Below are 25,859 nucleotides of genomic sequence, written 5' to 3'. Positions count from 1 at the left end.
AGATTTGCATATAATTTACAGCTTAGCATATGCCGAGAAACAGTATCACTGCTTCTAACAGGAATAATGTGAAATCTCTAAGAAGGTGCATCACAAAGTTTCATACAGCATTTTTTAAAACAAAAATAAAGTCCGATTTACATAGAAATGCCCCTTTAACATTAACAGGGAAACATAGTTCCATAAGGAAAAAGAACAGTAATCAGAGTTTCATCTCACTTACTACTACAAAAATACAAAGAAAATTTCATTTTAGCACTGGGTAGAATATAACCATCAGTTAACATATATAGAAATCACATGAACTAAAAACATACCTCTTCTTGTGGAATATTTTTATCATTTTCAGCCTCAATTCTCACTCTTACAACACCAGATTTGTCCACTATCTCCTGAATCAGCTTTCCATTTTTTCCTATTACTTTTCCTACAGAAAGAACATACAAAAGATTCCATTTTCAGGGTTTTTCCCCTAAAACCTGAGAGCATTACTATATTCTAGTTAAACACAACCATTCAGTAACAGTGCAAGAACTTGTCAAAATGACATAATACTCCACAACAAAGATTTAGTCAACAAGCCATGAACTATAATGTCTAAGGCAGCCTGGGACGTTAACTTTGGTAATGTTCCAAAGCAATCACTGCAGCGTACAGGAAGAGAGGTACTTTATTATGAAGGTTCATAACTGAGTATAGTTCCCTTCCTTTTCAAAGCTTCTACAGAGAACAAAGGAAATGAATCACAATTCTGCACTTCTGTATTACATCATCAATCTCGTTTTGAAAAAGGGTAGAATGGAAGACCTGGGGAACTCCAGACTGGTGAGCCTCACACCTCTATGCCCAGGAAGATCATGGAACAGATCCTCCTGGAAGCAAAGTTAAGGCAAGGAGGTGATCTGAGACAGCCAGCACACCTTCACCAGGGGTAAACCATGCCTTCCAGTGGTCTTCTATGATGGAGTAAATCATACAGTCAACAAAGAAAGACCAACCAGTGTCATCTACCTGGACTTCTGTAAGGTCTTTGACAGTCTCACACAACATACTTCTCTCTAAACTGGAGAGGTAAGAAGGGTGGACTATCTGGTGAATAAGGAATTGTCAGGATGGCTACACCCAGAGAGTTGCTCCAGGTGGAGGCTGGTGACAAATGGTGTCCATCTTTGGACCAGTGCTGCTTAATATCTTTATCAATAACACAGACAGTGGGATCAAGCGTATCCTCAGCAAGTTTGCAGATGACACCAAGCTGCGTGGTGTAGCTGACACACCAGAAAGAAGGGATGCCATCCACAGGGACCTGGACAAGCTTGAGAAGTGGGCCTATGCAACCCTAACAAGGGTCAACAAGTCCAAGAGCAAAGTGCTGCTACATGGGTCAGGGCAATCCCAGACCGGGAGAAGAACTCACTGAGAACAGCCCTGCAGAGAAGAACTTGGGAGCTCTGGTGGATGAAAAGCTCAACATGAGCCAGCAGTGGGTGCTTACAGCCCAGAAGGCCAACTGCATCCTGGGCTGCATCAACAGAGGCATGGCCAGCGATCGTCGAGGTCGAGGGAAGGGATTGTCCTCCTCTGCTCTGCCCTCATGAGGCCCCACCTGGAGCACTGCATCCAGGTCTGCAGCCCCCAGCACGAGGATGTGGGGCTGTTCGAGTGAGTCCAGAGAACGGCCACGGAGCTGATCAGAGGGCTGGGGCACCTCTCCTATGAAGAACGGCTGAGAGAATTGGGTGTGTTCAGCCTGGAGAAGGGATGGCTCCAGGGAAATCTCATTATGGCCTTTCAGTATTTAAAGCGGGGCTTATAAAAAAACCATATAGTGACTTTTTACACAGACTGATAGTGTTAGAACTATCAGGAAGGGGAAATAGTTTTTAACTAACAGAAATATTTAGATTATAAATTAGGAGGAAATTCTTAACTCAGAGGGTGGTGAGGCACTGAACAGGCTGCCCAGAGAAGTTGTGGATGCCCCATCCCTGGGGGCGTTCAAGGCCAGGATGGCTGGTGCTTTGGGCAGCCTGGTCAGGCAGGTACAAGGGGGTTGGTGGAACTGGATCTATAAGATCCCTTCCAAGCCAAGCTATTCTATGATCTTGGTTACATATCCATTCACTAACTCGCATTCTTATTTGGCTTTGCTTTGATATATTTAAATTAACTTCAGAGTCATTTAAGAATAAACTTTGTTGGTTACATATTTTTTTAAACTTTTACAATGACCTACATTTGATGTTTCATCACTTTTCAGGTAGAGAACAAAACCAAATCATTAGTTAGTTAGTTAAAAAAAAAAAAAGCTAAGGTTTTCCTGTATTATAGATTCTCTTAAAAACTGAGCTTTTCTTTAGAGATAGTTGAAAAAAAGTTACAATTCATTAAAAAGTCAGATTAAAAACAAATTATACTCTGATGTCAGCAATGCCTACATTTATCTTCAGAACCACATTCTCATTTGAAAAAATGGAAAGTTTAGTTCTGTCCAACCTGAACACACTAACTTGTCTGAAAATAGACAGGATAAATGAGCTGCTTGGAAGGTGAATAAGGAAAGGCCGTATCTTGCAATTACAGGAATAAAGAAAAGTTTAGTAGAGAGATATCAAAGATGTTATCAGCACAGAACAGGAATACAGAATCTTAAAACTGATGAAAAACTTAGAATGTAACATTTATGCAGGCACATTACTTAAATAAGGGCAGAAAATACTGAATACAGGACTGCTACTGTTTTATTGGTACAATTAATCCCTGGAGAGCAAATTAAAACCCTCTTTTAGTTGCACGGGATACTGTACCTATCGTTCAAAGCTAAATAAAGTTTCCTAAATGAAGTTTCACTTTTGCATTTCCATTTTTCTACCATGAACTTTTAAATCCTTCATATTTGTAGAAAATTGACAAGAGATGGACAGTAAACTCTTCCTTGATCACAAAGGCCTACTCAGAGATTCTAAAGCTTATTTGGAATACTTTATTCCCTTACACATCTTCAGTAAATATAACAACATCTTGCTAATAAATATTGAAAAGCTTTGGTGGTATATAAAAAAGTCAAGTAAACCAAAACACGAAAATGAACAGTAAATTACTTGTGCCAATGAAAAAATATTTAGTATTTATTTTTAGATAGAATTCATCAACATACACAACATTCATTAAAAATTATGGACTGCATGCCTACGTTTTGTAACCTACATTTCAGGTTATTAATTTCCATGCAGCCTTTAAAAAGAATTATTTATTTATTTATTTTTTTTTTTTTTTAAGGATAATTAAGTAGAAAAACAGATGCTGAATTTTGTTTTATCTAAAGAAAATGCAAATGTAGGAAAATGGCCTTTTGCCTTTTTAATGAAAATTTAGTTTTCTGGCAAATCATTAGAAGTTAGAAAGTAAATTACCAAACATTGCTTATTTCAGATATGACATATGGTTGATCTAATTTTATATTAGAAGGGATCTAGGCCAAGAAACAGACTAGAAATGCAAAGCTGCCAAAACCGGAAGTAAGTTCAGAGATCTAAACGTAGAATAGAAACAAAGAAAATAAAACTTCAAGTTAAAATAATGACAGCCTATCATTTCACTTACCACCAGTGGAATTGGGAGGGAGTGGGATGGAGAACTTACCCTAAAAGCTACTGTTTTTATATCAACTCCGGAACTGAGGTGCCACATTCTGAAGTACTTGTCCCTCTGCAGAACTCCACATTGCTTCTACACCAGATTTCACATACTGCTTCACAAACTATTAGAATTACCTACCTTTCAAAGTACACTACAGTGTATATTTTCCCTTCTCTTATCTACTGGGTTATGCTATGTATTTTTAACGTTGCTTTATAGCAACAGAAGCTCATTAAAATTATTTTACACACACACCAACAAGTGCTGCATGCATTCTTGTGGACCGTCTTGACATAGTTAATAATGGAAGTAATTAAATTGTCTTTTGAGTGTTTTCTTGACCTTTGAGTGCCTTAACCAGGCCTTCAATTCATCCCACACTGCTGCTTCTAAACAAACAATATTTTAGAAGTAAAAGCACAGGAGAAAAGACAAATACAAGTCAGAGCAATAATGACTCATCTGTTGTACAGCTGAACAAATCTCTCCACATCTTTGGAGGAAATCATTTTGGAGGAAATCATTTAATTCTTTGGCTCAATCTAGAAACTGCTTTTACTACTTCATATTTAAGTATAAGAATACTGCTTCTAGTTGAAGATCTTTCTGAACCGCAAACCAGTAGGTAATTCCTTCGTGTAAACTGAAAAATTCAGCACAGCTGAGAAAAAAAGCCCCAAGCTTTATACCACCTATGAACTATTCAAAGAAAACTTTATATGTATTTTTTAAATTCTGAAAGTAAAAACATGTTCTCTAAAGGCATTTTTCTTTAATATCACACCCACCAGAATTGACATACCTACTAAGTTTCTTGGGACTTGTATGACATCTTCAGCAAATTCAAGGTAACTTCTTGCCTTTTTCACTGCATCTTGATCCTAAAACACATGTGTATGAGAGAAATGAGGTAAGTTCTCCTATTGTAATCTCTTCTGAAAGGGTAAAGAAGGGAACTTACCTCTCCGTAAATATGGAATGTACAAGTATCTTCATCAAGATCAATAGCAGTCACTCCAGGGACTTTCCTGGCTTGCTGAATATTAGCACCATGAGTGCCAATGGCCAAACCCATTAGGTCTTCACGTACAACAAACTGTTCATGAAATCGTGATGCAAGTTGTCTAGAACTCTGAAAAGGATACATATTTATATAGATTATTACAGCAAATCCTTTGATCTCTGGCAGAAAAATGCACCCATTTCAACTGTTAATGGGAAAGAACAATAACTCAATTAATAGTCACAAGGAGACAGAGAAAATGTTAACTATATATGTATCTACTGTGCAAAAAAGAAATAAAATGAGAAATCTGTCCATGTAAGACAACACAAAATTAAGGTGTAACTCCAATACATTGCTTGGATCCAGAAAACACATTAAACTCATACTGGAATCGCTTCTACCCACACAGAAGGATCAACCTGAGAACTTCAGATTCATGCTACTAAGACAAAATCCCCTGCTCCACCAGGGCAATAAGAGTTACTAAAAACTATACCATTATATCAACTCTCAATCATTTTTGAAGCTCAGGTAATTGCAAACACCTGGTTTTGCAACTCTCATCACCTTCACATGAAGCTGTTATGGCATAGCTAAACAATACAAAATGGATTACAGAATTTTAATGAGGATCTCCTATACGAAGTAAGACACCAAGAAAAAACTAATTCAAAATAGCTTTGAAAAAGTATTGCTAAAAATCTAGATAAAGCTTGCAAAAATAACGTAAGGAACAGGTTACCTCTACTGACTGTAAGGAACAGGTTACCTCTACTACAGATACCTCTACTGACCACAGTAAACAATTTTGTAAAGCAGCCCCAAGCTTCCAAGAAAGCTATGTTACTGAGCTCCAACTTACAGAATTATGCATAAACATGCCCATACATAAAACAGTTTCAATGTTTTCCTGATTGTATGAAGTTTCTGTCACACAACACGCACACAGAAAACAACTGAGAACACAGGGAAGCTTTTGAGAAATATCTTGCAGCACATTGTAGAGTTGGATCATGTTGAAAGCACTCAAACAAGTAGGAAAGGTAGATTTTAGCAGAATCATACAATCCTGTATTGATGTGAACAGCCTCTGCCCATTCCAAGTACCTCAGATTATTGTGGGTACAAAGAAAAATACTTGGGAAATGCTGAATTGCATACAGCATCCCATCAAGCAAGCAGGGAAGCCACTAAACATAAATGGTGACTTATTTCTAAACAGAAAAAAACACCATAAAAATTACTTGTTTATGAAGACTAAAACAATGACTGATAAATTTCTCCTACACATCCTCTTCATACTTTCAAAAAACAGATTTCTTAAAGGATGCCTGTGCTATATGAAATGGGAAGACCACTAAGTTTGGTTACCATGAGAACTAAAAGAAGCATATGGAGAGAAACCAGTAAGACACGAATACACAGAATAACACAGACATTGTTTATGACAATGAAGTTGTCATACATTTAAACAAAGTTACAGTACTTAAACCTACAGAGAAAAGCAAATATAAAGTATGTAAAAAAGTCATGGATTACCACAATAAGTAAAACTATGTAAAAATGCACATGTCATCCACTAATGTTTGAGCACAAGACCATGTAACAGACCACAGGAAAGTAACAGCTTAATGCATCTACGGAAGATACATTATCACAGATGGAAAGTCTGTATTAAGTAAAATGGAAAGAATGTTTTGCAAGAAAATAAAGTACAGCTCTGTATTACCTTTCCCAAGCCAAAATATAACTCCATATATTTTTCTGCATTGCAATCAAAGTGGTAAAGATGTACACAGGTGCACTTTAAGTTAGTTTGGGTACTAACAGCAGTTTAACCTCAGCAACATGAAACTCTACAGAGGTTGAAAAAACATGATGGAAATGCATACATAATGGTCTACTCTGTCCCATCTGAACCGCTACTGTTATCCAACCTCGTCAGCTTAAAGATAATGATAAATACCCTGTGGAAAATCACTGTCAGACAGAATCTGCTACAATGCATATGAAGTAAAGTATCCAAAAGTAAAGTCTTCACAAACTTGGGGGACCTCTATCAAACAGTTCTTTAACTAGATTACAGACAACTCAGAAAGCAAGCACCAACTGCAATGTTTACAGATCTACATTTCAACTGATCCAAAAACTGATTTACTGTTTGATATGTTACAGACCACCAAATGAAGAGTAGAAAACAGGACGATCATGTCAGTCCTTTACACAGCTACCTACAATACACAGAAAGTACGAAACTTCATCATTCCTAGGAACCTTAACTATGATGTTCACAATGCTGTTATATAGCATGTACTACAATAACATCAGCTTTTTCTGGAAATTATATATTACAAGATGCACTGCAACTAAACACAGTAAAATCTTTATTTTCTTTGGACAGATTAATGAGAAACAACTATGAAAATAATGTTTTAATAGACAGATAGAGGTCATGTCTTAATTGCATTCAGAGAGAATAAGATATAAACCAGAATGCAAAAATACATTTCCAAATTTGGGTTTTTTTTTTTTTTAAACATTAAAAACACAACTAAGATACACCTACTAGGAAGGGAAGCAAACAAAAAATAACTGGTCATTTCACTTGATGCTCTAAAAGCCGTATTTGAGAAGGAAGGCCACATAAGTCCAGAAGCTAATATGCGGAAAAGAAGGTACAAAATACAACAAAGGGAAGGGAGGAAAAAAGCTGGTATAGTGATTATAGCTTAGATTAAGAGTACTCTTATAGATTAAAAGGCATGAAAATGAGTTTATTAATGGTTCATTGTTCCCATCAAATAATAACGCAGTAAAAGCCCAAAGCATTCACTAAGTGTATCCCCTGCAGATGGACGTGTGCAGTCTGTACGTCAATTAGCGTTTCAACAGAAATTCTGAATATGATTTTTAGTATCTGAAGTTTTTCAAATTTAGCTGAAACTGACTTCATGGTTCTCAACATACAAGAAACAAATGCCAACATCAAAAATGTCTCCCAACTTTTGTCACGGTAATTGTAACCATATTTTTCTTACAACAACCTTAATTTAAATACTGCTCATGTAGAATAAAGGCCTTCCAGTCAGAATCAAATCAAGTTGTCCAGTCTTTCACAGCAGGAAAAAAAAAGGTTCAGACTTAGAATGAGAGCAAGAATCCCACATTAGTTTGGGAAAGGAATCAATTACAGCAGCTGCTGGTGCATGCATTTGTGGGAGCATGTACAGAGAATTAGCTCTAAAAAGGCTGTTGTTCTTCCCACCTCCAAAATAATACTTTGCACTTCAAGAGGTAAACTACCCACACAATTGTCAGTTCTGGAGGAAGACAGAGAAGAATGGATTGTGCTCAAGAAGGAACACCAATGAGAAGAGACTAGTTTCCTCAAGATCAGCAAGAGACCAAGACCAAAAGAAACTTGGATCGCACCTTTCAAATACAGAAATCAAAAGAGTAATGAGAATAACAGAAGAACGAACTTGTTGTATCCAGTAGGTACACACACAGCTGCTTACAAGAGTCCTGAACGACTACACCACATCCCATTTCAAGCTAAAACCAAAATTGGTCTAATCCCTGTTGGGGTCATGGGGTGGGAATGACAAAATCTGGCTCTAAAATAACAGAGCTGGTATTCACCCAACGTAGAACTTTAATAACAATAGTTCAGGTGGTACTTCTAGTTCCTGCTGATGAATCTAAAAAAAAGTTTTTTTGAAATGTTGCTATTTTTTTCCAATTTGTAGATAGGAGTAAAAACATGAAGATATGTTAATTCTACTGTACAAAGATCCCCTGATTTCTTAGCCTACTCCTTTTTTTCCATGGACAAGTATGAGTCAAACTTCTTGCCAGTCAACACCCACTCTCCAGTTACAGGAATATCAGAAGCTGTATCTGCTGTAAGACAATTTCCTAACATTTTATCTAGAGACAAACCAATCCCTTTGTACATCCTACCAACATCAGTCTCACCCCTTCCTATAGATCCACCTCTCATTTTCACTATGTTTGTTTTGCAAGATTCAGTTGTAGTCCATCTCACTATCAAGCAATATTTACTCCACCTATTTTTAAAAACAGTTACAAAAGCTACTTAGTATGTGGCACTATTCATGCCATAGTGACTATTCTATGGTTCAAAATGCAAAATAAATACGTGTATATACTTATTTGTATTTAACACAAGATCCTGGTTGATGGGCAGGTCTGGATATAAGGTTGGATAAAAATGATTATTTTTAAGAAGTGGCCCTGTAACTATGAACCTCTTTGTTAGGGTTACATCTTCATCTGCATCTTTTTAACACTAAGAATAGCATCCGTCGATAATTGCTTTCATCCCCATACAAATCCTAACAGCTAGTAAGTGCCTGTGTTTTTTTCTTTTTAAAAAAAAAAACTTCAGAGAAAAACAACATACCTCCAGCTGTTTGCTAGCTTCTTCATTCCTCAAAATCAGGGATAACTTGGTACGAAGACTTCGAAAGTGCATATCAATCAGCATATTTGCCCGCTTTGTTGTTACATCGTTGATTGACTAAATTATTAACAAAGAAAACAGTGTTTTACATATGTACCTTTCAAACAAAACACTATATTTGGTATAGTTAAATGTTAATACTTACTAAAATAATAAGTTGATGGTTTTCAGAATCATATGTTACAGAAAAAGCTCCAACTGCCTTTTTGAAGTCCTTATGTGCAGACTCTTTGGCACACCTAAGAATAAAAATGCAACATATACACATTTAAAAATAATAACTGCTGCATTTATGTTTCACGGCCAAAAAAAATATTATTTTCTTAATACAATGAATCTAAAAAAAAAATCATATCAAAGTTCTCCCTTTTAATGCAGGTATTCCTTTATTCTGACGTAATTTACTCCTTTTACTTCCAGTGGTTTTCAAAACAGTAGAATGAGAGTTGTTTTTTTTCCAGAAAATTTATCTGTATGTACATCTAAGAAATGACAAACCAGTTATGGAAAACTTCACATTAAAATAAGCTACGATTGTCACATCCAGCAAACTTGAGTTTCAAACACTCCATGAACCAGTATATGCAACTTCACTGCATCCACTGCAGCATTCTAATGACCTTACGGTGATCTCTTGCACCGTTTTGCTTCTCTAGACTTCTTCTGTCTACTCATTACTTAGTGAACTTGTGTACTATAACATTACCTTGAGAAACTGAGTTTAATCTGAGTTTATAGCTTATTCCACATCAGGGTAATAAAACACATCTCAAAAAAGCAAGAATTGATTTGAAGCTAAACAAGGGGAGATGGTATTAATCCATGGTTTCAGAGCTATATTTTGAAGGAAAAGACACGACAGCATTAAAGGAGAAAAACAATTGTTTCTGTACCATACTATGGGAGATTTTGTTATTGCACAACTGAGCTATCACCAAAAGCGTGATATCCAGAGCTATCACCAAAATACCTTATGCCCTACAATACAGGGCAGTTTTCTATTGTCATTAAATACCAATTTGGATAGATTGTCAAATGCTCTTTCACTGATAGACTGACTGTTTGCAAATCATCTATAAAGTTGACCAAAACGGATTCATATTAATTTGAGTACATCACTGAACGAGAATACAAGTAATAATACATATTGTAATGAATAAAAATCTTAATCTATGCTGCATGTAAGTCTTAAAACCTTAAAGGAAGTATTTCCTCCTCCAGAAATAAGTTGCATTTCAAAGATAATTTTTATACTTCTGATCACATTCATATTTTTATTTTCTACATTCTTACATGAAAACTGTAAAAATTACTTTCAAACACTAAGAAGCATTTTTATTCCTTCTTTTCTCACACTCAAGAAGTTACCCATGTTTTGAAGCAAGTTATAAAGAAATTCTTGCACTTACATTTGCCTTAAATCCTCTGGAACTTCCAGTTTGATTTTATGAAAAGTATCTTTTGTTGCAGGTTTATTGGGGTTCACAGATCTCAAACGCTCAATTGTGACAATTTCGTTGTACGTAGCATCACAGGCTGCATATTCTATTACGTAAAACTGATATAAAAATAATAAAATCATCCAAGACACACATTTTATGACAAGAGTAAGACTTACACTATTAAGTGAAAGGTGCTTTTGTTAACTCTAAAAGTCAAATTTGAACTTTTTACATTGATGTAAATGGCAATTGCAACAGTACTAATCAAGAAGTTACTTGAAAGTGAAGAGGGAAAAGCTTATGTTACTGCACATCAATATAAAAGAAAATCAACACAAAAAAATAGTTTATATAAGTAAATAAATATGTACATATGCATATTCCTACCTCACCCTTTATCATTCTCACTTTAGCCAACCACCAGCAGCAGGGTTCTTTTTCATTTGCCCTGGAATAAACCTAAACAAAATATACATATTATGTATTTGCAGCATTCTTAAAAGACATCAGAAAAGCTGATATTGATCAGTATAATCATCAGGTCTGTTATGTGTGAAAACCAGCAAGATATACTGATATTTAAAGTCTCCAACCTAGGCACTGCACAGTGTGTGTGTAACAGCTGAAATATCTACTGCAAGTACAGGTAGGATATAAACTTATCTATATCATATCGTAAATAATATTGTACCTAAGATTTACCAGTAATAATCGCTTCAGTGCTTAAATACGTTAATATTCAATCAACAACGTATATTGTGTGCAAGTCCAAAGAGGTTTTACAAGTGGGGGAGGGAAGATAGGAGAGGACATACATCTATACTACTTTAGTACATACATGACATTGGCCACATCTACAGAAAAAATTTGCCACGTTCTTATTTTTCAAATCAAAATAAACTTAAATAGCATGCAGCCAAAATACAAATGCAAGTTCTCACTTCTTTTTTAATAATAATGATAAAAAAATATTTTTTCATAAAGTGGGCAAGTTTTAAGAATATGTCGTACTTAAGTCAGACTCCCTCTACATATACATCAGTATTTACATTTTTATATTTAAATGTATTTTGTATACATATGTATTACATATATACATGTTACATATGCAACACAATCTTCCTCATTCAGCTTTAAGTTTCATTAACCTATAGACATTTAACATCTGCATAGTTAAAGAGTTAAAAATTAAATGTAGTCAAAGAAGTGAAGTACAGTCCAGGCTAACACAGCAAAACTCTCTTTTGATGACATGCATGACATCACATTCTATGTAGTACTTGGGATTAAAGATGTGATGCCATGCAACATAGAGGCAAGCCTTACAACTGGCTAGGCTGACATGTTTTCCACCCCAAGTCCTATTACTTCTCAAATCAAATTCTGAGAATGGAGCATGCGTACCTCTACTTCATCGCTTTCATTTATATCCTTATTATAGCCTGCAGGTGGAGGAAACCTCACATCGTGGAATGGTATTTGTCTCTCTGGTTGCCAGCTGCAAATAAAAATATGCTGAATGGCCTATTCACTTCTTTTATTTTATTTTTTTTAAGAAGAACCATTACTGTTTTCAAAATCCATTAATATTTGAGTTTTGCAGAGCTTGTGCACACAAACATCTATAGAAAAGGTAAATTAATGTTTGGAAGAAACACCCATTAAGTGATCATTAAGCAGCTTAAACGATAGCTTGATGCTACCTGCACTGTTTTGTACAAACTACTGCTGGAAGATTTCTGTTTACAGTCATAGGTTTTATTCTCAACATCAGAAACACAAATTAAAAAATTTCATCACCCTTTTGAACTCTTTATTCAAAAGAAGTCTTATTTCTTTGGTTCTATCTATAGCTAATGAAAACGTGATCTGGAATCAGTCTGAATTCAATTTGAATTTTCAGGTTCTTTAATAGAGATTGAATAAAATGAGTATGACAAAAAGAACTTATTTTTAGAGAAATAAGAAAACAATTTCCCAAACCACAGACGATGCAATAAAGATTGACAGGAAAAAGTATATAGCAGCATGTTGTTTACCTCCTGAAGGAAAGAAAACCTGAGCTGAACAGTATAATGGAAGGCTAACTTGTAATGCCCTTAAATGATGAGGAAAATTTAAGCTAAGAAAACTAGCATTTATCACGTATCTGTAAAACACATTTTGTATTAACGTAATTCAGTAAATTAAAGTAAGACATTCCCATGAGACAGAAGCAGTCATGATATACCGCTTACTTACATTAGTTGCAATTATGTAAGTTCAATAATATGCTCATCTTTCTAAGAAATCTCACACCAACACAGTTTTGTACTTAAAAATATTTAAACAAATAAAAGCATCTACATGAAAATGTCACAACATAATAAACACCTCAAACATAATTCTAAAACACACTAGCAGCAAGCCTATAGTATCTAAAAGATGCCAATCTCCATCATTATTAAGTTATATTTAGTTTAATCAAATTCAAGATGAGAATGTTTCTAGGTGTAACATCAGCAATATACTTACTTGTTTTCAAATACAACTGTTATAGAATCTTCATGTACATCCTTTACAAATGCCTGTTAAGAAAAGAAAGATATAATTATGGTCTGCCTGTCCATATATTTTTAAAATAATTTTAAAATTGTTTTTTCCCCTTTCAGAAATATTAGCAGAACTCAAAATATAAGTACGGTGTTGACTCAGCCTTTTTAATTTTGCAATAGTCCTATATAAAATGCATACTGAAAGCTGATAACCTTGAATTCATGTCTGCCAGTGTACAGACACAATGTCCAAGCCATACACACGTTCTCTCCCACTACTTATAAAACAAGTAGAAAGGTCACTATCAAATGGCAAGATCATTCTGAATAGTGAGTTATAACTTGATTTTAACATGTTTGATTTTATAATGAATATTTTGTGCTTTCTGTCACGGAAACTATGTTGTAGAAATAAAACAAATACTCCTAGAAAACAATCTTGCCTCTTTTCTCTTTTACTTCAAGGTAAGCTTAAACATCACACTAGCAAAGTTTGCCGACATCCATTCCAGCACAGTATTAGTTTCATCACACTCAGCTTCCTTAGCACACAAATGAGAGTTAAATGCCCTGCAGACTTCCTTCACTTTCCTTCTGGGTGATGGACAGCAGTTGTGCTGTCTCCTACACAACCAGGAAGCAGAATACAGAACTAAGACTCAACCCCAAGTGCTTTTCCACAGTTATGCTACTCAGCTGATCGACCTTTGATCAACTCTCATCTTAATGCCCAAACTTCCCCATCTACAGAACAGCAAGAATGAGGCACTACTTGAAGAGCTTTGGGATTCACTAATGAAAGTATTTTTCACAGCCTCAAATTATAGAGGTCACAGAGCAACCAGGGCTGAAAAGATTGCAGTTTGTTCCTTTTTAAAATACTTTTACAAACTGCTAAAACAGACAGACACTGGCAAAGTGCTGAGCATTCCACTGGTATTTGTCCATATATAAATGTATATTATACGTATCATGCCCTTGCTCAGTAGGTGAAAGCGCACTAGCAAGAGAGACTATGGAAGTTTGTTCTACCAATGGAAATGTGTCTTAGCAGATCTAAAAATTCTCAGTAAGTTGGAAATAACTTAGCAGTAAATAACTTCTTTTAGAAATCATAGCTACTGAACTACAGAGCTTTTCATTCTCCTCCCATTTCAAGTTACTAAGACAAAAATGACTGGCATCTTACACGAAGGTAAAAGTTTGCTAGGTATGGAGTTTAAGTGGTTAAAAATCTTCTCCCAAGACTTTCCTTTATGAAGTATTTCCAAGCATTTGCTAAGTTGCAGAAGTAACTTGTGGAATCAAACAAGCAGTACCCGATGTAATGAAATTAAGCGGTATGTGTGCACAAGTACACATCTACAAGTGCACTGAGAGACATGCAGTAAAATGATAATTTGAAAATAACTAATGCCACCTTGAGCAGAAGTCAAAGCCAAGTTACAAGGACAACAGCAAAAGGGTGTTCTATACCTGGCTCATCTCTCTCAATACTGTAAATGAAATTACAGGAAAGTTTATTACTACTAGCATCCAAAGGAAATTTATTCAAGAAGCCCTAAGATTTAGAGATGGATTTAACAGAACTTAGGTAATTACTTATTTTGAAGTTCCAAGGTATTCCTTCCAAGGGGATTACAAACGTAGTTGGTATTTTATGAAATGATGTAATACAAAGTAGATCTAAAACTGTTTCTCTGCATCATGTTGATAGTGGAACATACTCTTTATATAAAAAGGCACCAGAACTCCCAGTTGATCATTATGACCCCCGGACACTTATCTACTGTTTTATGTTGCTGTCTCCTCTGTAAGAGGAACCCAGAACAGAATATGCACTTCACAGATACTAAGATAGTCCTGACTTATTTTGCAACATTACACATGACTTTCGAAGGCTCTTCCACATTTCTTCCAGTGTTTGGTCATATGCAGCTCTGAAGTACCTATTCTTATGGATGCAGCAGAAATAGATGCCTTTAATACCTGAAAAAATACTGTAATCACTACCAAATATTTGGCATTAGTTTTTCACGCCATGGAATGGAGAAGACAGAACTTAGTATTATTAGTAACATTTCAGTATGCAAAAGCAGAGGTTATTTTACAAAGCAAATCCTACAGATCCTACAACTGGGGGGATTAATGCTAAAGACTATCATTAATAACTAAACCAGATGGTGACACAAACAAGTCTTATCAAACTGAAGACTAACCTAACACCTTTAAACGTTATAGTACTTTAAAAATCTGGAAAATGTAAAATACAGCTAATTAAAAGAATATTTAACTATGGGCAATCCTTGCCTTAAACTTGCAGCAGGGCCCAATGTAAAGGCTGAAGGTCTAGTACAGCAGACGCAGAGCTTTTATCATTCCTTTGCTATGATAGACACAGAGACTAAGGGACTCCACTAGGCTGAAGAGGATTCCAACACTGTGCAAATGTTTACAAATTTATTATTATAGCATTTTATCACTTTCCAGCTACTACAAAAGCTCCTCTTAAGGAAGAGGAATGACTTCAACATTGCTTTGGTCTCAACCCAAAACCAAAAAGACACCCGAACCAGGAACACTGAGGATGCCTGTTGACCATACACAAGTAGCATCAATACAGATTATCAATAGTGGATATAATAAAATGGACAGTTTATTTTATTTATACAGAGTTCATAAATAGATGGAGTACCTGCTTTTGCTCCAGCCTGGCCAAGGAAGTTGATTTCATAACACTGTTATTTGCTCTTTATTTTCCAGCCTTGCTGATCTTATGAGGAGAGGGATACCTTGCAAAGTACCTCATTTCAAGTATACGACACTTCTGCTACTTTCATCATGAATTTTATGCTTACAAAACAATTAACCAGACAAAATACATTAATAGCCCAGATACACTGTTGCCTAATCCCAACTAATCACAGAAAGCCGGTTTTCCTTGTTCTGCAGTTACAATCTTGTGACACAGGAAAAAAAAACTCAGATACACCTTGGCCAGAACATTTTTCCAAGTCCATATAGAATTATTTCTATTTTTCACAGGTATAAGAATTTAATATCTCTAGTAAGTAAAATTAATTTGTACATTTAAGTTTGAACACTTAAGCCTTCCTACATTTCTAAGTATAAATTTAAATGCCTCAAAACATTTCTAAATTTTATAAGAACCTGTAAAAAAAAAAAAAAAAAAACAAACACTCAACTATTATTGCATTATGAAAACTAAAACTTAGCACAATTGTATTTTGTATTCTATATTCTGTGATACTCATAATACGATACACAAAGCTAAAAAGAAGTGACAGACCATTAACACCACAAACCAAATTCACAGTAACAGGACAAGCCAGTCCCAGATGTCACTGAAGGCAGAGAAGAGCCACTGATTTCACACAGAGTATTATGAAAAGCACAACAAGCATTCACCAGGCTTTCTGGAAATAAAGAGTACAAGTTAGGCATTGAAATTTAAACCCAAAGATGCATATATTTGGGCTTGAAAGGCACACTCAAGAAGGGACAGAACACTGGCTATGATAAACATGAACACATACATGGGAAAAAAAACCAACACATTAAAGACACACTGAAATCAGATGGAACTCAAATGAGAAAGCAGGACACTAATGTGTCAGCAGCTGTGATATCACTAACAGTGATACCAAATAAGAATACATAAGAAAAACAAATCACCAAGAGGTTTCCTCTTGCAAAGTGTACTTCTGTACACATAAACAATGACCAAGTCTGCTTGTTCCTCTCTGATGTGAAAGATACAAGTGTGGTAAGTTTCCTACACCAAATTTGACTTTCAGTCGCATTAGCCATTAGCATTTATCTCCATGCTTTAGACATAATTAAAAGAATACAATCAAACAATGGCATGTTATGGTCTTCCTCACATATGACCATTCATACTGTAAGAACAGTTATATGCCAAAGATGTGGTCTAAATTGTATGAATGCTTAGATACAAAATGAGAATTTCTGGAAATTCCAGTGTATTTGTTATTTTTGTGCTAAATGGCATGACAGAAACTTCAGAAGAACAAAAAGGCACTAGCTACCACGAAGTGTTTTGATTTTTTTTTTTGTCTTACATTAGATGCAAGTAGTGTCAAACATTTTAATAACAGAGGATAATAACATTTTAAGTTAAAATAGGGAAAAAATGCTCTAAGATGAAAGTGTTATGTTTATACAAATGTGCATCTACTGTTTGCCTAACAGTTGTGAACCATTTTGTACCTGTTAGAAGGAAGGATGGCTACCAAATCTGAGAACAGGCATACCGCCATACAAACAAGCAGACCAGGAAACAAGAAAAGTCACAGAAATGACAAGATCAGGAAAAATGGTACAGACTATCATCCTCAGAAGGACTGAGCAGACATGATTAAGAATGTACAAAGAGACTGAAGATAGTTATTTGCTGAGGGTACATCTGTGTGGAACATTGAAAGGAAAAAAAAAAAAAAGGTATGGAATGCAAAGGGAGGCCCTGAGTACAGTCATTAACATAGACATGAAGTAAAGAAGAACTAAGATGAATGATTTCGTCAATTGCAGCTTCAACAGAAAAAAAAAGTGAAATATCTAGAAAACTAACAAAACCATGGCAGAACACTGAAGCTACTGGGATAAGAATTTGAATATTTTAACAAGGGTATAGAGCAAGAAGTAGAAAAACTTGATTACAGAGAACATGCAGATGTTAACAACAAATATCTGAAGTAATCTGCCTCAAACAGGATGCTTTCCATTTCTAGCAGGATACAAGAGAATCACTCCCAAGCTGGGGAGAGTAAAAAATCCCATGCTGGAAAAGCATCCATCACATGCCCTTTTACAGAGGAAAAGTATCTAAAGCTAGTGCTTGAAAGATTAGACAAGGGACTGTCTATTTGTCCTCTGAGAACAAGAGCTTAAAAAACCCATTTACCACACCATACTAACCAACAAGATGTGAAAAGATAAGCCCTAACAGCACACGTCTTCAAGGTTTCGTTACTTAGCTGTGCGCTCCAAAAGAGTGGTTCTCTCCCCTTAGGATTTGCAGCCCTGGCTGTTTGTTGGACTATTCTTAAAATAAATAAGGGGATTTAATCTTTTCTTTCCAGGGATTCCGGGCCACGCAATCTATCAAGTCATGACTAAGCATCTCTAGATACTGGATTACTGACTATTCCTGAATCATGCTTACTGACTGCACTGCACTTTCCATGGAATAGTTCACACGGGTAAGGAGAAAAAGTTCATTAAATTGTGATGCGTTCACCAAATATTTGAATTAGTTAATGTATTAATGAACACATGAAGAACCAGTCTCCAGTGCAGCAATCAAACCAAAGCATTCCAGAACTCTGTGAAGCAACGCACCTGACCAGTATGAAATGTGAATTAACATCTTCCACGTGCTGAATGCATGCTCTACCTCCTGAGGTATCAAAACCATCTCTTGGGTTCTGTGCGGAACATGATCCCTTCAGATGCATCTCAGCATGTGCTCTGGATCAAGTCCCACAGGTAACACAAGCAGAGAAAAGCCTGGTTCATGACTCTCAGTAGAGCTTAGGTGCCACTTAGACACCAGTTTTATACTTTCAAAATCAAGATGCTGCTGGGAACACTCAAAAATGAAACTGTTTAGGGACTTGAAATCATAGGGTCTTAACAGAGAGTTACAAAAAGGCTATGAAAACCTCAGGTGGCTGTTAGGTATCTATTTCTATCACATAGAACCTTCACAACTCCAGCAGCCTCATATTCTTCCCCTCCACATCCTAATATCAAGACGTAGGAGTTGTTCCAAAACACAAATATTCTAATGAAGATCATCAGAACGATTCAGAGCAAACGAAACTAAGTATCAATAAACCATGAGATGGAATAAAAAATGTTTTATTTGTTTTACAACAATAACACTCTAAACATTTCTCAGGAAGTTGCTTAAAAAAAACTTCAACAAAAATAAATAAAATCTTGCCATTAAGTCTGCATTTAACATCATAACACTTCTTGTTATGCTGGATCAATCAATTCATTTTATAATCAAATTCTGGATCTGCAAGACAGGCATAAAACTCACAAGAAAATATTCTAACAAATTACTTACTAACAGTGTGATACCTAAAGATTATGATGAATTCCAGTTGCAAATCTTTTATTTAAGTAATTCAGGCTAGAAGAAAATTGCTTATGTACGCTGAATATTACTGCACAAGATTTCTTAATTTTTAGCTTAAAATAATCTGTTGCTCCATTTATCTCAAGTTTGATGCTGCATCTAGGCAGGTAGTACTCATTAAGAGCTCCAGTTAAGTCCCCTTAGATAATTTAGCCAACTCCTCTTGGGTAACTTAACCAAAAAAAAAAAAAAAAAAAAAAAAGATTCTTGTATTTGAATTTCTAAAAGTTAAAAGGCAAACATAACATGCGCTGTGGACGCAATGTCTGTGCATACTTGGATACATTAAACCACACTAAAACATAATGAATAAATCCCTGTGAGTATCAATACGCTCATCTGAGATTGCGACCTAAACTACAACCAGAAATATGTTGGGTATTTTATGGAGAACAAGGAAAAAGGACATCGTGACATCAAAACTGAACATCGCAAAAAAAAGTTCCAGAAGCTTTCAGTTTGGCCCAGGTTTCTTTAACAATATTGACCACTAAAGAAATGTACAGTATCATTTTTATCATCTATTTTGTGTAAATATAGTCATAAAATTTGATAAAAGCCTTGTCAGAAATTCTCTCAAGCAACATATTACACCTTATATTTCTTCATGAGCAAATACTGCATCTTCAAAAAATTAGAACTGATTTCTGTTAAGTGCTAAATAAATTTAATTCCAAGAAGCAATATATAGATCCAGGACCCTGACTGCAACACTGCAAACCCACAGGATGCTCTGTGTACCATATTTACAAACTTCTCATACTTACCTTTTTCCTTATCTTAGGATCTTTCCAGAATATGAAATTATCTCATGGATTAAAAAAAAAAATAATCTTCAATTTCTTTGAAACAGAAAAAGGAAGAAAGCCAACAACTCAACGGTGTTGGAAGCCTACCATTTGGATACCAACCTGCCCTGCCACACTACCATCAGAGTGTGAAATTCTATCTGTGCCTTCATTGCTAACATAAATATTGGATGTCGCTCAATAGCTGGGCCCATATTTTAAAGTACTACAGCACCTAAATGACGGTAAACTTGCGGAAACTGATCCATGACAGTTTCTGGTACGTTCATAACAGGTGCACGTGCCAGTGAGGGTAGGCCCAAACCCAGTGTTCAAACTTTGATTTTCTGTGCACAGTGTAAAAGCACAGCGCACACCCTATTAATTAAAAGGCCCTTAATTAACACACGCCGACCCGCAGCAGCACTACGCGGTATTCATAAAGGCATTAAGTGCTCGGGGTGTATATGGAGGACTCGGTGACGGCTTTATTCAGCGCAAGGGCTTGGGAATAAACACGGAACGCTACCGAGCAGCCCCGGTAAGACGCACGTTAGATAAATAAAAGCACTCAGCGACTCAGCACACGCATTTTTGGTCCAGCAACGCTCTTTAATATCCGCAGGCGACGTCCCCAGCCGCGCCGCTGAGCCCCGCGGGCGGCCTCCGGGCCCGGCGCCGCACCTAACGGGCCCGGAGCGGCCGCGGAGCTCACCGCTAACGGCCCGGGCCCGGCCTCGGCGCCACGGAGACCAGGCCCAGGGCCCTCCTGGCCTCCCCCCCCCCACCTCCGCCTTTTCCCCTCCCCACAATAGGGGAGGCCCGCGGCCTCCTAGGCCTCCGGGGGCCTCTCGCAGCCTCCCCCCTCCCCGGCCGGGCCCGCCGAGCCCCCGGCCGCGGCCCCCTCCCCTCGCACACGGCGCGGGCCTCGCCGCGGCCTCCCCCCTCCCCCCCCCCAGCACCGCTGTCCTTCCTCCTCCTCCTCCTCCTCCCTGCCCCGGGGCCCCCGCTTTCCCTCAGCGCGGGGAGGAGCCGCCGCCTCCTCCTCCCCCTCCTCCTCCCGGCCCCGCTCCCTCCGCGGAGGCCCGGGCGGGCCGCGAGCAGCCGGTACCTTGTAGAAGGCCCCGTTGGAGCCCCGCACCTCCACCACCAGCTCCTCCATGTTGTGCGGCGGCGGCTCGGGGCGGGTAGAGCCAGGCCCGGCGCCTCCTCCCTGCCCTTCCCTTTCTCTGCCTCGGCGCAGGAGGAGAAGGAGGAGGGGGGGTGGGGGGGGGGAGAAGAGGAGGAGGGGGAGGCGGAGGAAGGCTCGGGGTGTGTGTGGTGTGTGTGTGTGTGCGCCGGGCGGGGGAGGGGAAGGGGAACCTCAGTTCACTGCGGGGGTGGGGCCGCGGAGGGGCGGGCCGAGGCCGGGGCCGGGGCCGGGGCCGTGCTGAGGGGTGAGGGGGGGGGGGCGCTGCGGGCGGCTCCGCGCCTCCGCTGCTCGCCCTCGGCCGCCCGGAAGTGAAAGCGAAACGGGCACCGCCGGGCGGCGCGCGCGGCCCCGAGGGAGGGAGGGGTGGGAGGGGAGGGGAGCGGGGGGGGAGGCGGCGCGGGGGCGCCCGCTTCGAATGTAAACACTGAGCCCGCGTCACGTGACGCGCCGGGGCGGAGCGCGGAGCGGGCCGCAGCCTGCGCGCCCACCGCCTAACGGCCGCGCAGCCGCAGCGGGGAGAGGCAACGGAAGGCGGTGGCCCGCCCCTGAGGTTGAGTGACAGCCCCGCTGGCCAATCGGGTGGCGCGGTGCGCCGCGCGTTCTGACCAATCGGAAGGGGGCGCGGCCTGCTCTGTCTGGCCATGGCGGGGGTTGGGCCTGTAACGGCCGCGGCAATGGCGGCGGGGGCATCATGGCGGCGGGACAACACTGGGGCGGGTGGGGCCAGGCCTGGCGCCCTTTGTGGGATCCCTGTAACAAGGGATCACCAAGAGAGGAGTGAATCAGAAAATAAAGTGTGAATCAGAATCCTTGTGTCAGTTTTTATTGGGTTCACCATGGCCGTGGTGAAAGACCTGAACGCCCCGTGAGGAGGCTGAAGCGAGACGAGCAGAGCACCAGGCCTGGGCAGCTGGCGTGCTGCTGCTCAACGCCACAGCGAGGCCTTGCTCAACAAGCGAGCTCTATGCCTGCTAAAAAATGGAAAAAATATGCACCATATTACATACACTGGTACTTGACCTATATAAAATGTCACTGGAACCATATAAATGGTTCAACGCAAAATCATTCAACAATCTACCCAGAGAGCTTATGCCCGCTTCTAAAACAAAGCTAGCTGATACTTTTTTGGCATTCTTTATTGCGATTATTCTCTAATTAGTAAAGCAGACTGCTGTCACACAGGCAGGTTATGTCTGAGCAGACAATATAAGGCTGCCTAATTTAGCTCTGACTTTTACTTTTGATTTCCCCATTTACCCCCAAGCTAAAAGCTGCTGTACTGTATAATCTTCCCTAATGCTTATTTTTTCATTTTCATTGCTTAAATTCAACATTTTTTATTTATTTTGTCTTGACTAGTGAATGTTCTAATCCCTGTCTGCTTAATGAGACCAATTTACGTATTTCCAGAGTGCGCTCTTGTTTTTCTGCTGATTGACTCTTAACCTTTCCTCATATTTTCCAAATTACTTACTGTTGCTGCTATTTTACTTTGAACAATTTCAGACTGAATTGTCCATCCCTTCTGAAATGTAATGTTCGCTAATTAACTAGTTCCTTTGTAGATTTACCAGATCCTTTTAAATGTGCCTGTCTGAAACTCAGTGACACTAAAAATAGATCTCAGTAATTCCATTAAAGTATTTTAATATTAATTATTATATCTATCACATTTATTTTTGTTACTTTATTATGTTTAAATAAATACCATATCCATTTAAAATTTCTTCCATCAAAAGATGTGTTAACATATCTACTGACCATCTTTATCCACACAAATTTCAAACTTTTGCATGTCTGACCCCCTTTCATGATAAACACCTTTCTCCCATCTGAAGTTTTGAATTTATAATCCCTTTCAAAACCAGCTGGAGTTAATGTTCCTCAGATGACCTGTCTGAACACTGGACCAGCTGAGCCGTGCTTCATTTACAATCTAGGTTTATAGTTAAAACACATACACTGGTTTTGGTTGGTTAGTTGCCTTTTTTAAATTGTATTTTATTTACGTAATAGTATGGAAACAAAGAATGGGAGCTTTTTGGCCAACACCAGGTATTAAACTTGATCAGCCTCACCTAGCTGTGTCTGCCTGATCAGAGTATGATTTTGTAATCATTTCTATAGCTCAACAAATCTAGATTCTTACATGATATGAGTGGAAAATTAATCCCACTACGAAGCTTCCTTTATGAAGATCTTGCATGGAAGGCTTCTACTGACAATTAAGGAAAGATAAATGAGCTGATAAGAGATCTGTATTCTGATGCAGTTCACATTCCTTTTCTTGTTGGTGTACAATGTAGTCTCAATAAAGTGCCTTTCAGTAATCCAAGTGAAATGGTAATGTTATAGTAAGTAGGTCAGCAATTGGAAGAAACAGTTACAATCAATAGAGATATAAAGATGAAAATCTTCTTGGACAAGGTTGCTTTATGATTAATCAATAATACCTGAAGGTTGATTATCACCATAGAATTGCACTTTTATTAACTTGTCCTTGACTAAACTGATATCCAGAAATGAAACATATCCAAATCACAGTATAGAATAGCAGGTATTCCCAGAACTTTTGAAGAGAAGCTGAACTAAAACAGAGATTTGCAAGTCTTAGTGTGTGTATACAAGAAATCGGATTATATTATGCCTGATCATTCCGTTCTTTAAATAGATAATGTGAACTTTATCTGTCAGTCCTGATAAAATCCTCTGAAAAGTAGTGTTCATGTGGAAAAACAATAAAACTATAATAATAGAATCATTAAGGTTGGAAAAGACCTCCAAGATCATTTGGTCCAACCATCACCCCACTATCAATGTCACCCACTAAACCATGTCCCGAAGTGCCAGGTCCAACCTTTCCTTGAACACCCCCAGGGACAGTGACGCCACCACCTCCCTGGGCAACCCATTCCATTGTCTGACTACTCTTTCTGAGAAGAAATGTCTCCTAATTTCTAACCTAAACCTCCCCTGGCACAACTTGACACCATTCTCTCTTGTCCTATCACTAGTTACCTATGAGAAGAGACTGACCCTCAGCTCCCTGCAACTTCTTTTCCTGTAGCTGTGGAGAGCAATAAGGTCTCCCCTGAGCCTCTGCTTCTCCAGACCAAACAAACCCAGTTCCCTCAGCCACTCCTCATAGGACTTGTGTTCCAGGCCCTTCAGCAGCTTTGTAGCCCTTCTCTGGACACATTTGAGGGCCTCAATGTCCTTCTTGTAGTGAGGGGCCCAAAGCTGAACACAGTACTCAAAGTGTGGCCTCACCATAGCAGACTAAAGGGGGGACGATCACCTCCTTGGTCCTGCTGGCTACACTATTCCTGATACAAGCCAGGATGCCATTGGCCTTCTTGGCCATCTGGGCACACTGCCGACTCATGTTCAGCATCAATCAGCACCCCCGGATGCTTTTCCTCTGCACAGCTTTTGAGCCATTCTCCCCCAACCCTGTAGCGCTGCGTGGGGTTGTTATGGCCCAAGTGCAGGACCTGGCAATTGGCTATGCTGAACCTCATCCCATTGGCCTCTGCCCATCAACCCGTGTTGTCCAGGTCCCCCTGCAGGGCCTTCCTGACCTCTGGCAGATCAACGCTTCCCCCCAGCTTGGTGTCATCTGCAAACGTACTGAGGGTGCACTCAATTCGCTCATCCAAGTCATCGATAAAGATACTAAAGAGGACAGGCCCCAACACTGACCCCTGGGGAGCACTGCTGGTGACTGGTTGCCAGCTGGATTTCACTCCGTTCACCACCACTCTCTGGGCCTGGCCATACAGCCGGTTTTTAACCCAGCAAAGAGTATACCTCTCCAAGCTATGGGCTGCCAGCTTCTCCAGAAGAATTCTATGGTAGACCGAGTCAAAGGCCTTGCTGAAGTCTAGGTAGACTACATAAACAGGCTTTCCCTCATCCACCATGCGGGTCATCTGGTCATAGATGAGGTTGGTCAGGCAGGACTTCCCTTTCATGAACCCATGCTGACTGGGCCTAATCCCACAGTTGTCCCATATACATGGTGTGATTGCATTCAAGATGACCTGTTCCATCAACTTTTCTGGCACCAAGGTCAGGCTGACAGGCCTGTTGTTCCCTGGGTCCTCCTTATGACCCTTCTTATAGATGGATGTCACCTTAGCAAGTCTCCAGTCATGCAGGATCTCTCCAGATGACCAAGACCACTGATAGATGATAGAAAGCGGGCCCAGCAACCACATCCGCGAACTTCCTCAGCATCCTTGGGTGGATCCCAGCTGGCCCTATGGACTTATGACAATCCAGGTAGAGTAGCAGGTCTCTAACTGTTTCCACCTGAACTGTCATTACAAAAAGACAAAACCAAATACCGTAAAGTTATTTAAACTCCAAATCTGTCTTTACATGTGTAGACCGGTGGGTAGTTGTCTTCAATGTTGTAAAAATATATAAAATATATCAGCAGTAAAAGCCAATTCATCTGTATTCATTTTCTACCATAATTAATTGATCCGATCTGTGATTAAAATTGTATGTTTCTTTATTTTTTTGCTGTCATTACTCCACCTTCTCCTACAAAAAAAAAAAAAAAAAAAGTTTC

The 25,859-nt window shown here is 38.8% G+C and overlaps 1 protein-coding gene across 4 annotated transcripts in view; it reads right to left on the bottom strand.

The window, feature by feature from the left end:
• Window positions 1-21,561, bottom strand: part of FMR1 (fragile X messenger ribonucleoprotein 1) — a 31,901-nt gene extending 10,340 nt beyond the window's left edge. The window contains exons 1-10 of one of the 4 annotated variants that reach the window (XM_082770722.1): window positions 21,197-21,561; window positions 13,088-13,140; window positions 11,978-12,071; window positions 10,961-11,032; window positions 10,541-10,689; window positions 9,277-9,370; window positions 9,072-9,188; window positions 4,601-4,771; window positions 4,442-4,520; window positions 318-427 (exon numbers count right to left, since the gene is read on the bottom strand). In XM_082770722.1, the coding sequence (XP_082626848.1) occupies window positions 318-427; window positions 4,442-4,520; window positions 4,601-4,771; window positions 9,072-9,188; window positions 9,277-9,370; window positions 10,541-10,689; window positions 10,961-11,032; window positions 11,978-12,071; window positions 13,088-13,140; window positions 21,197-21,247 (990 nt within the window). In that variant the 5' untranslated portion in view covers window positions 21,248-21,561. The remainder of the gene's footprint in view (window positions 1-317; window positions 428-4,441; window positions 4,521-4,600; window positions 4,772-9,071; window positions 9,189-9,276; window positions 9,371-10,540; window positions 10,690-10,960; window positions 11,033-11,977; window positions 12,072-13,087; window positions 13,141-21,196) is intronic. The other 3 variants (XM_082770723.1, XM_082770724.1, XM_082770721.1) reach the window with 3 other exon arrangements.
• Between the last annotated feature and the right edge of the window lie 4,298 nt (window positions 21,562-25,859).

Source organism: Aythya marila, assembly GCF_965140915.1.
Source record: "Aythya marila genome assembly, chromosome: 13".
Taxonomy (NCBI): Eukaryota; Metazoa; Chordata; class Aves; order Anseriformes; family Anatidae; genus Aythya; species Aythya marila.
This window is presented reverse-complemented; position numbering and strand designations above follow the sequence as displayed.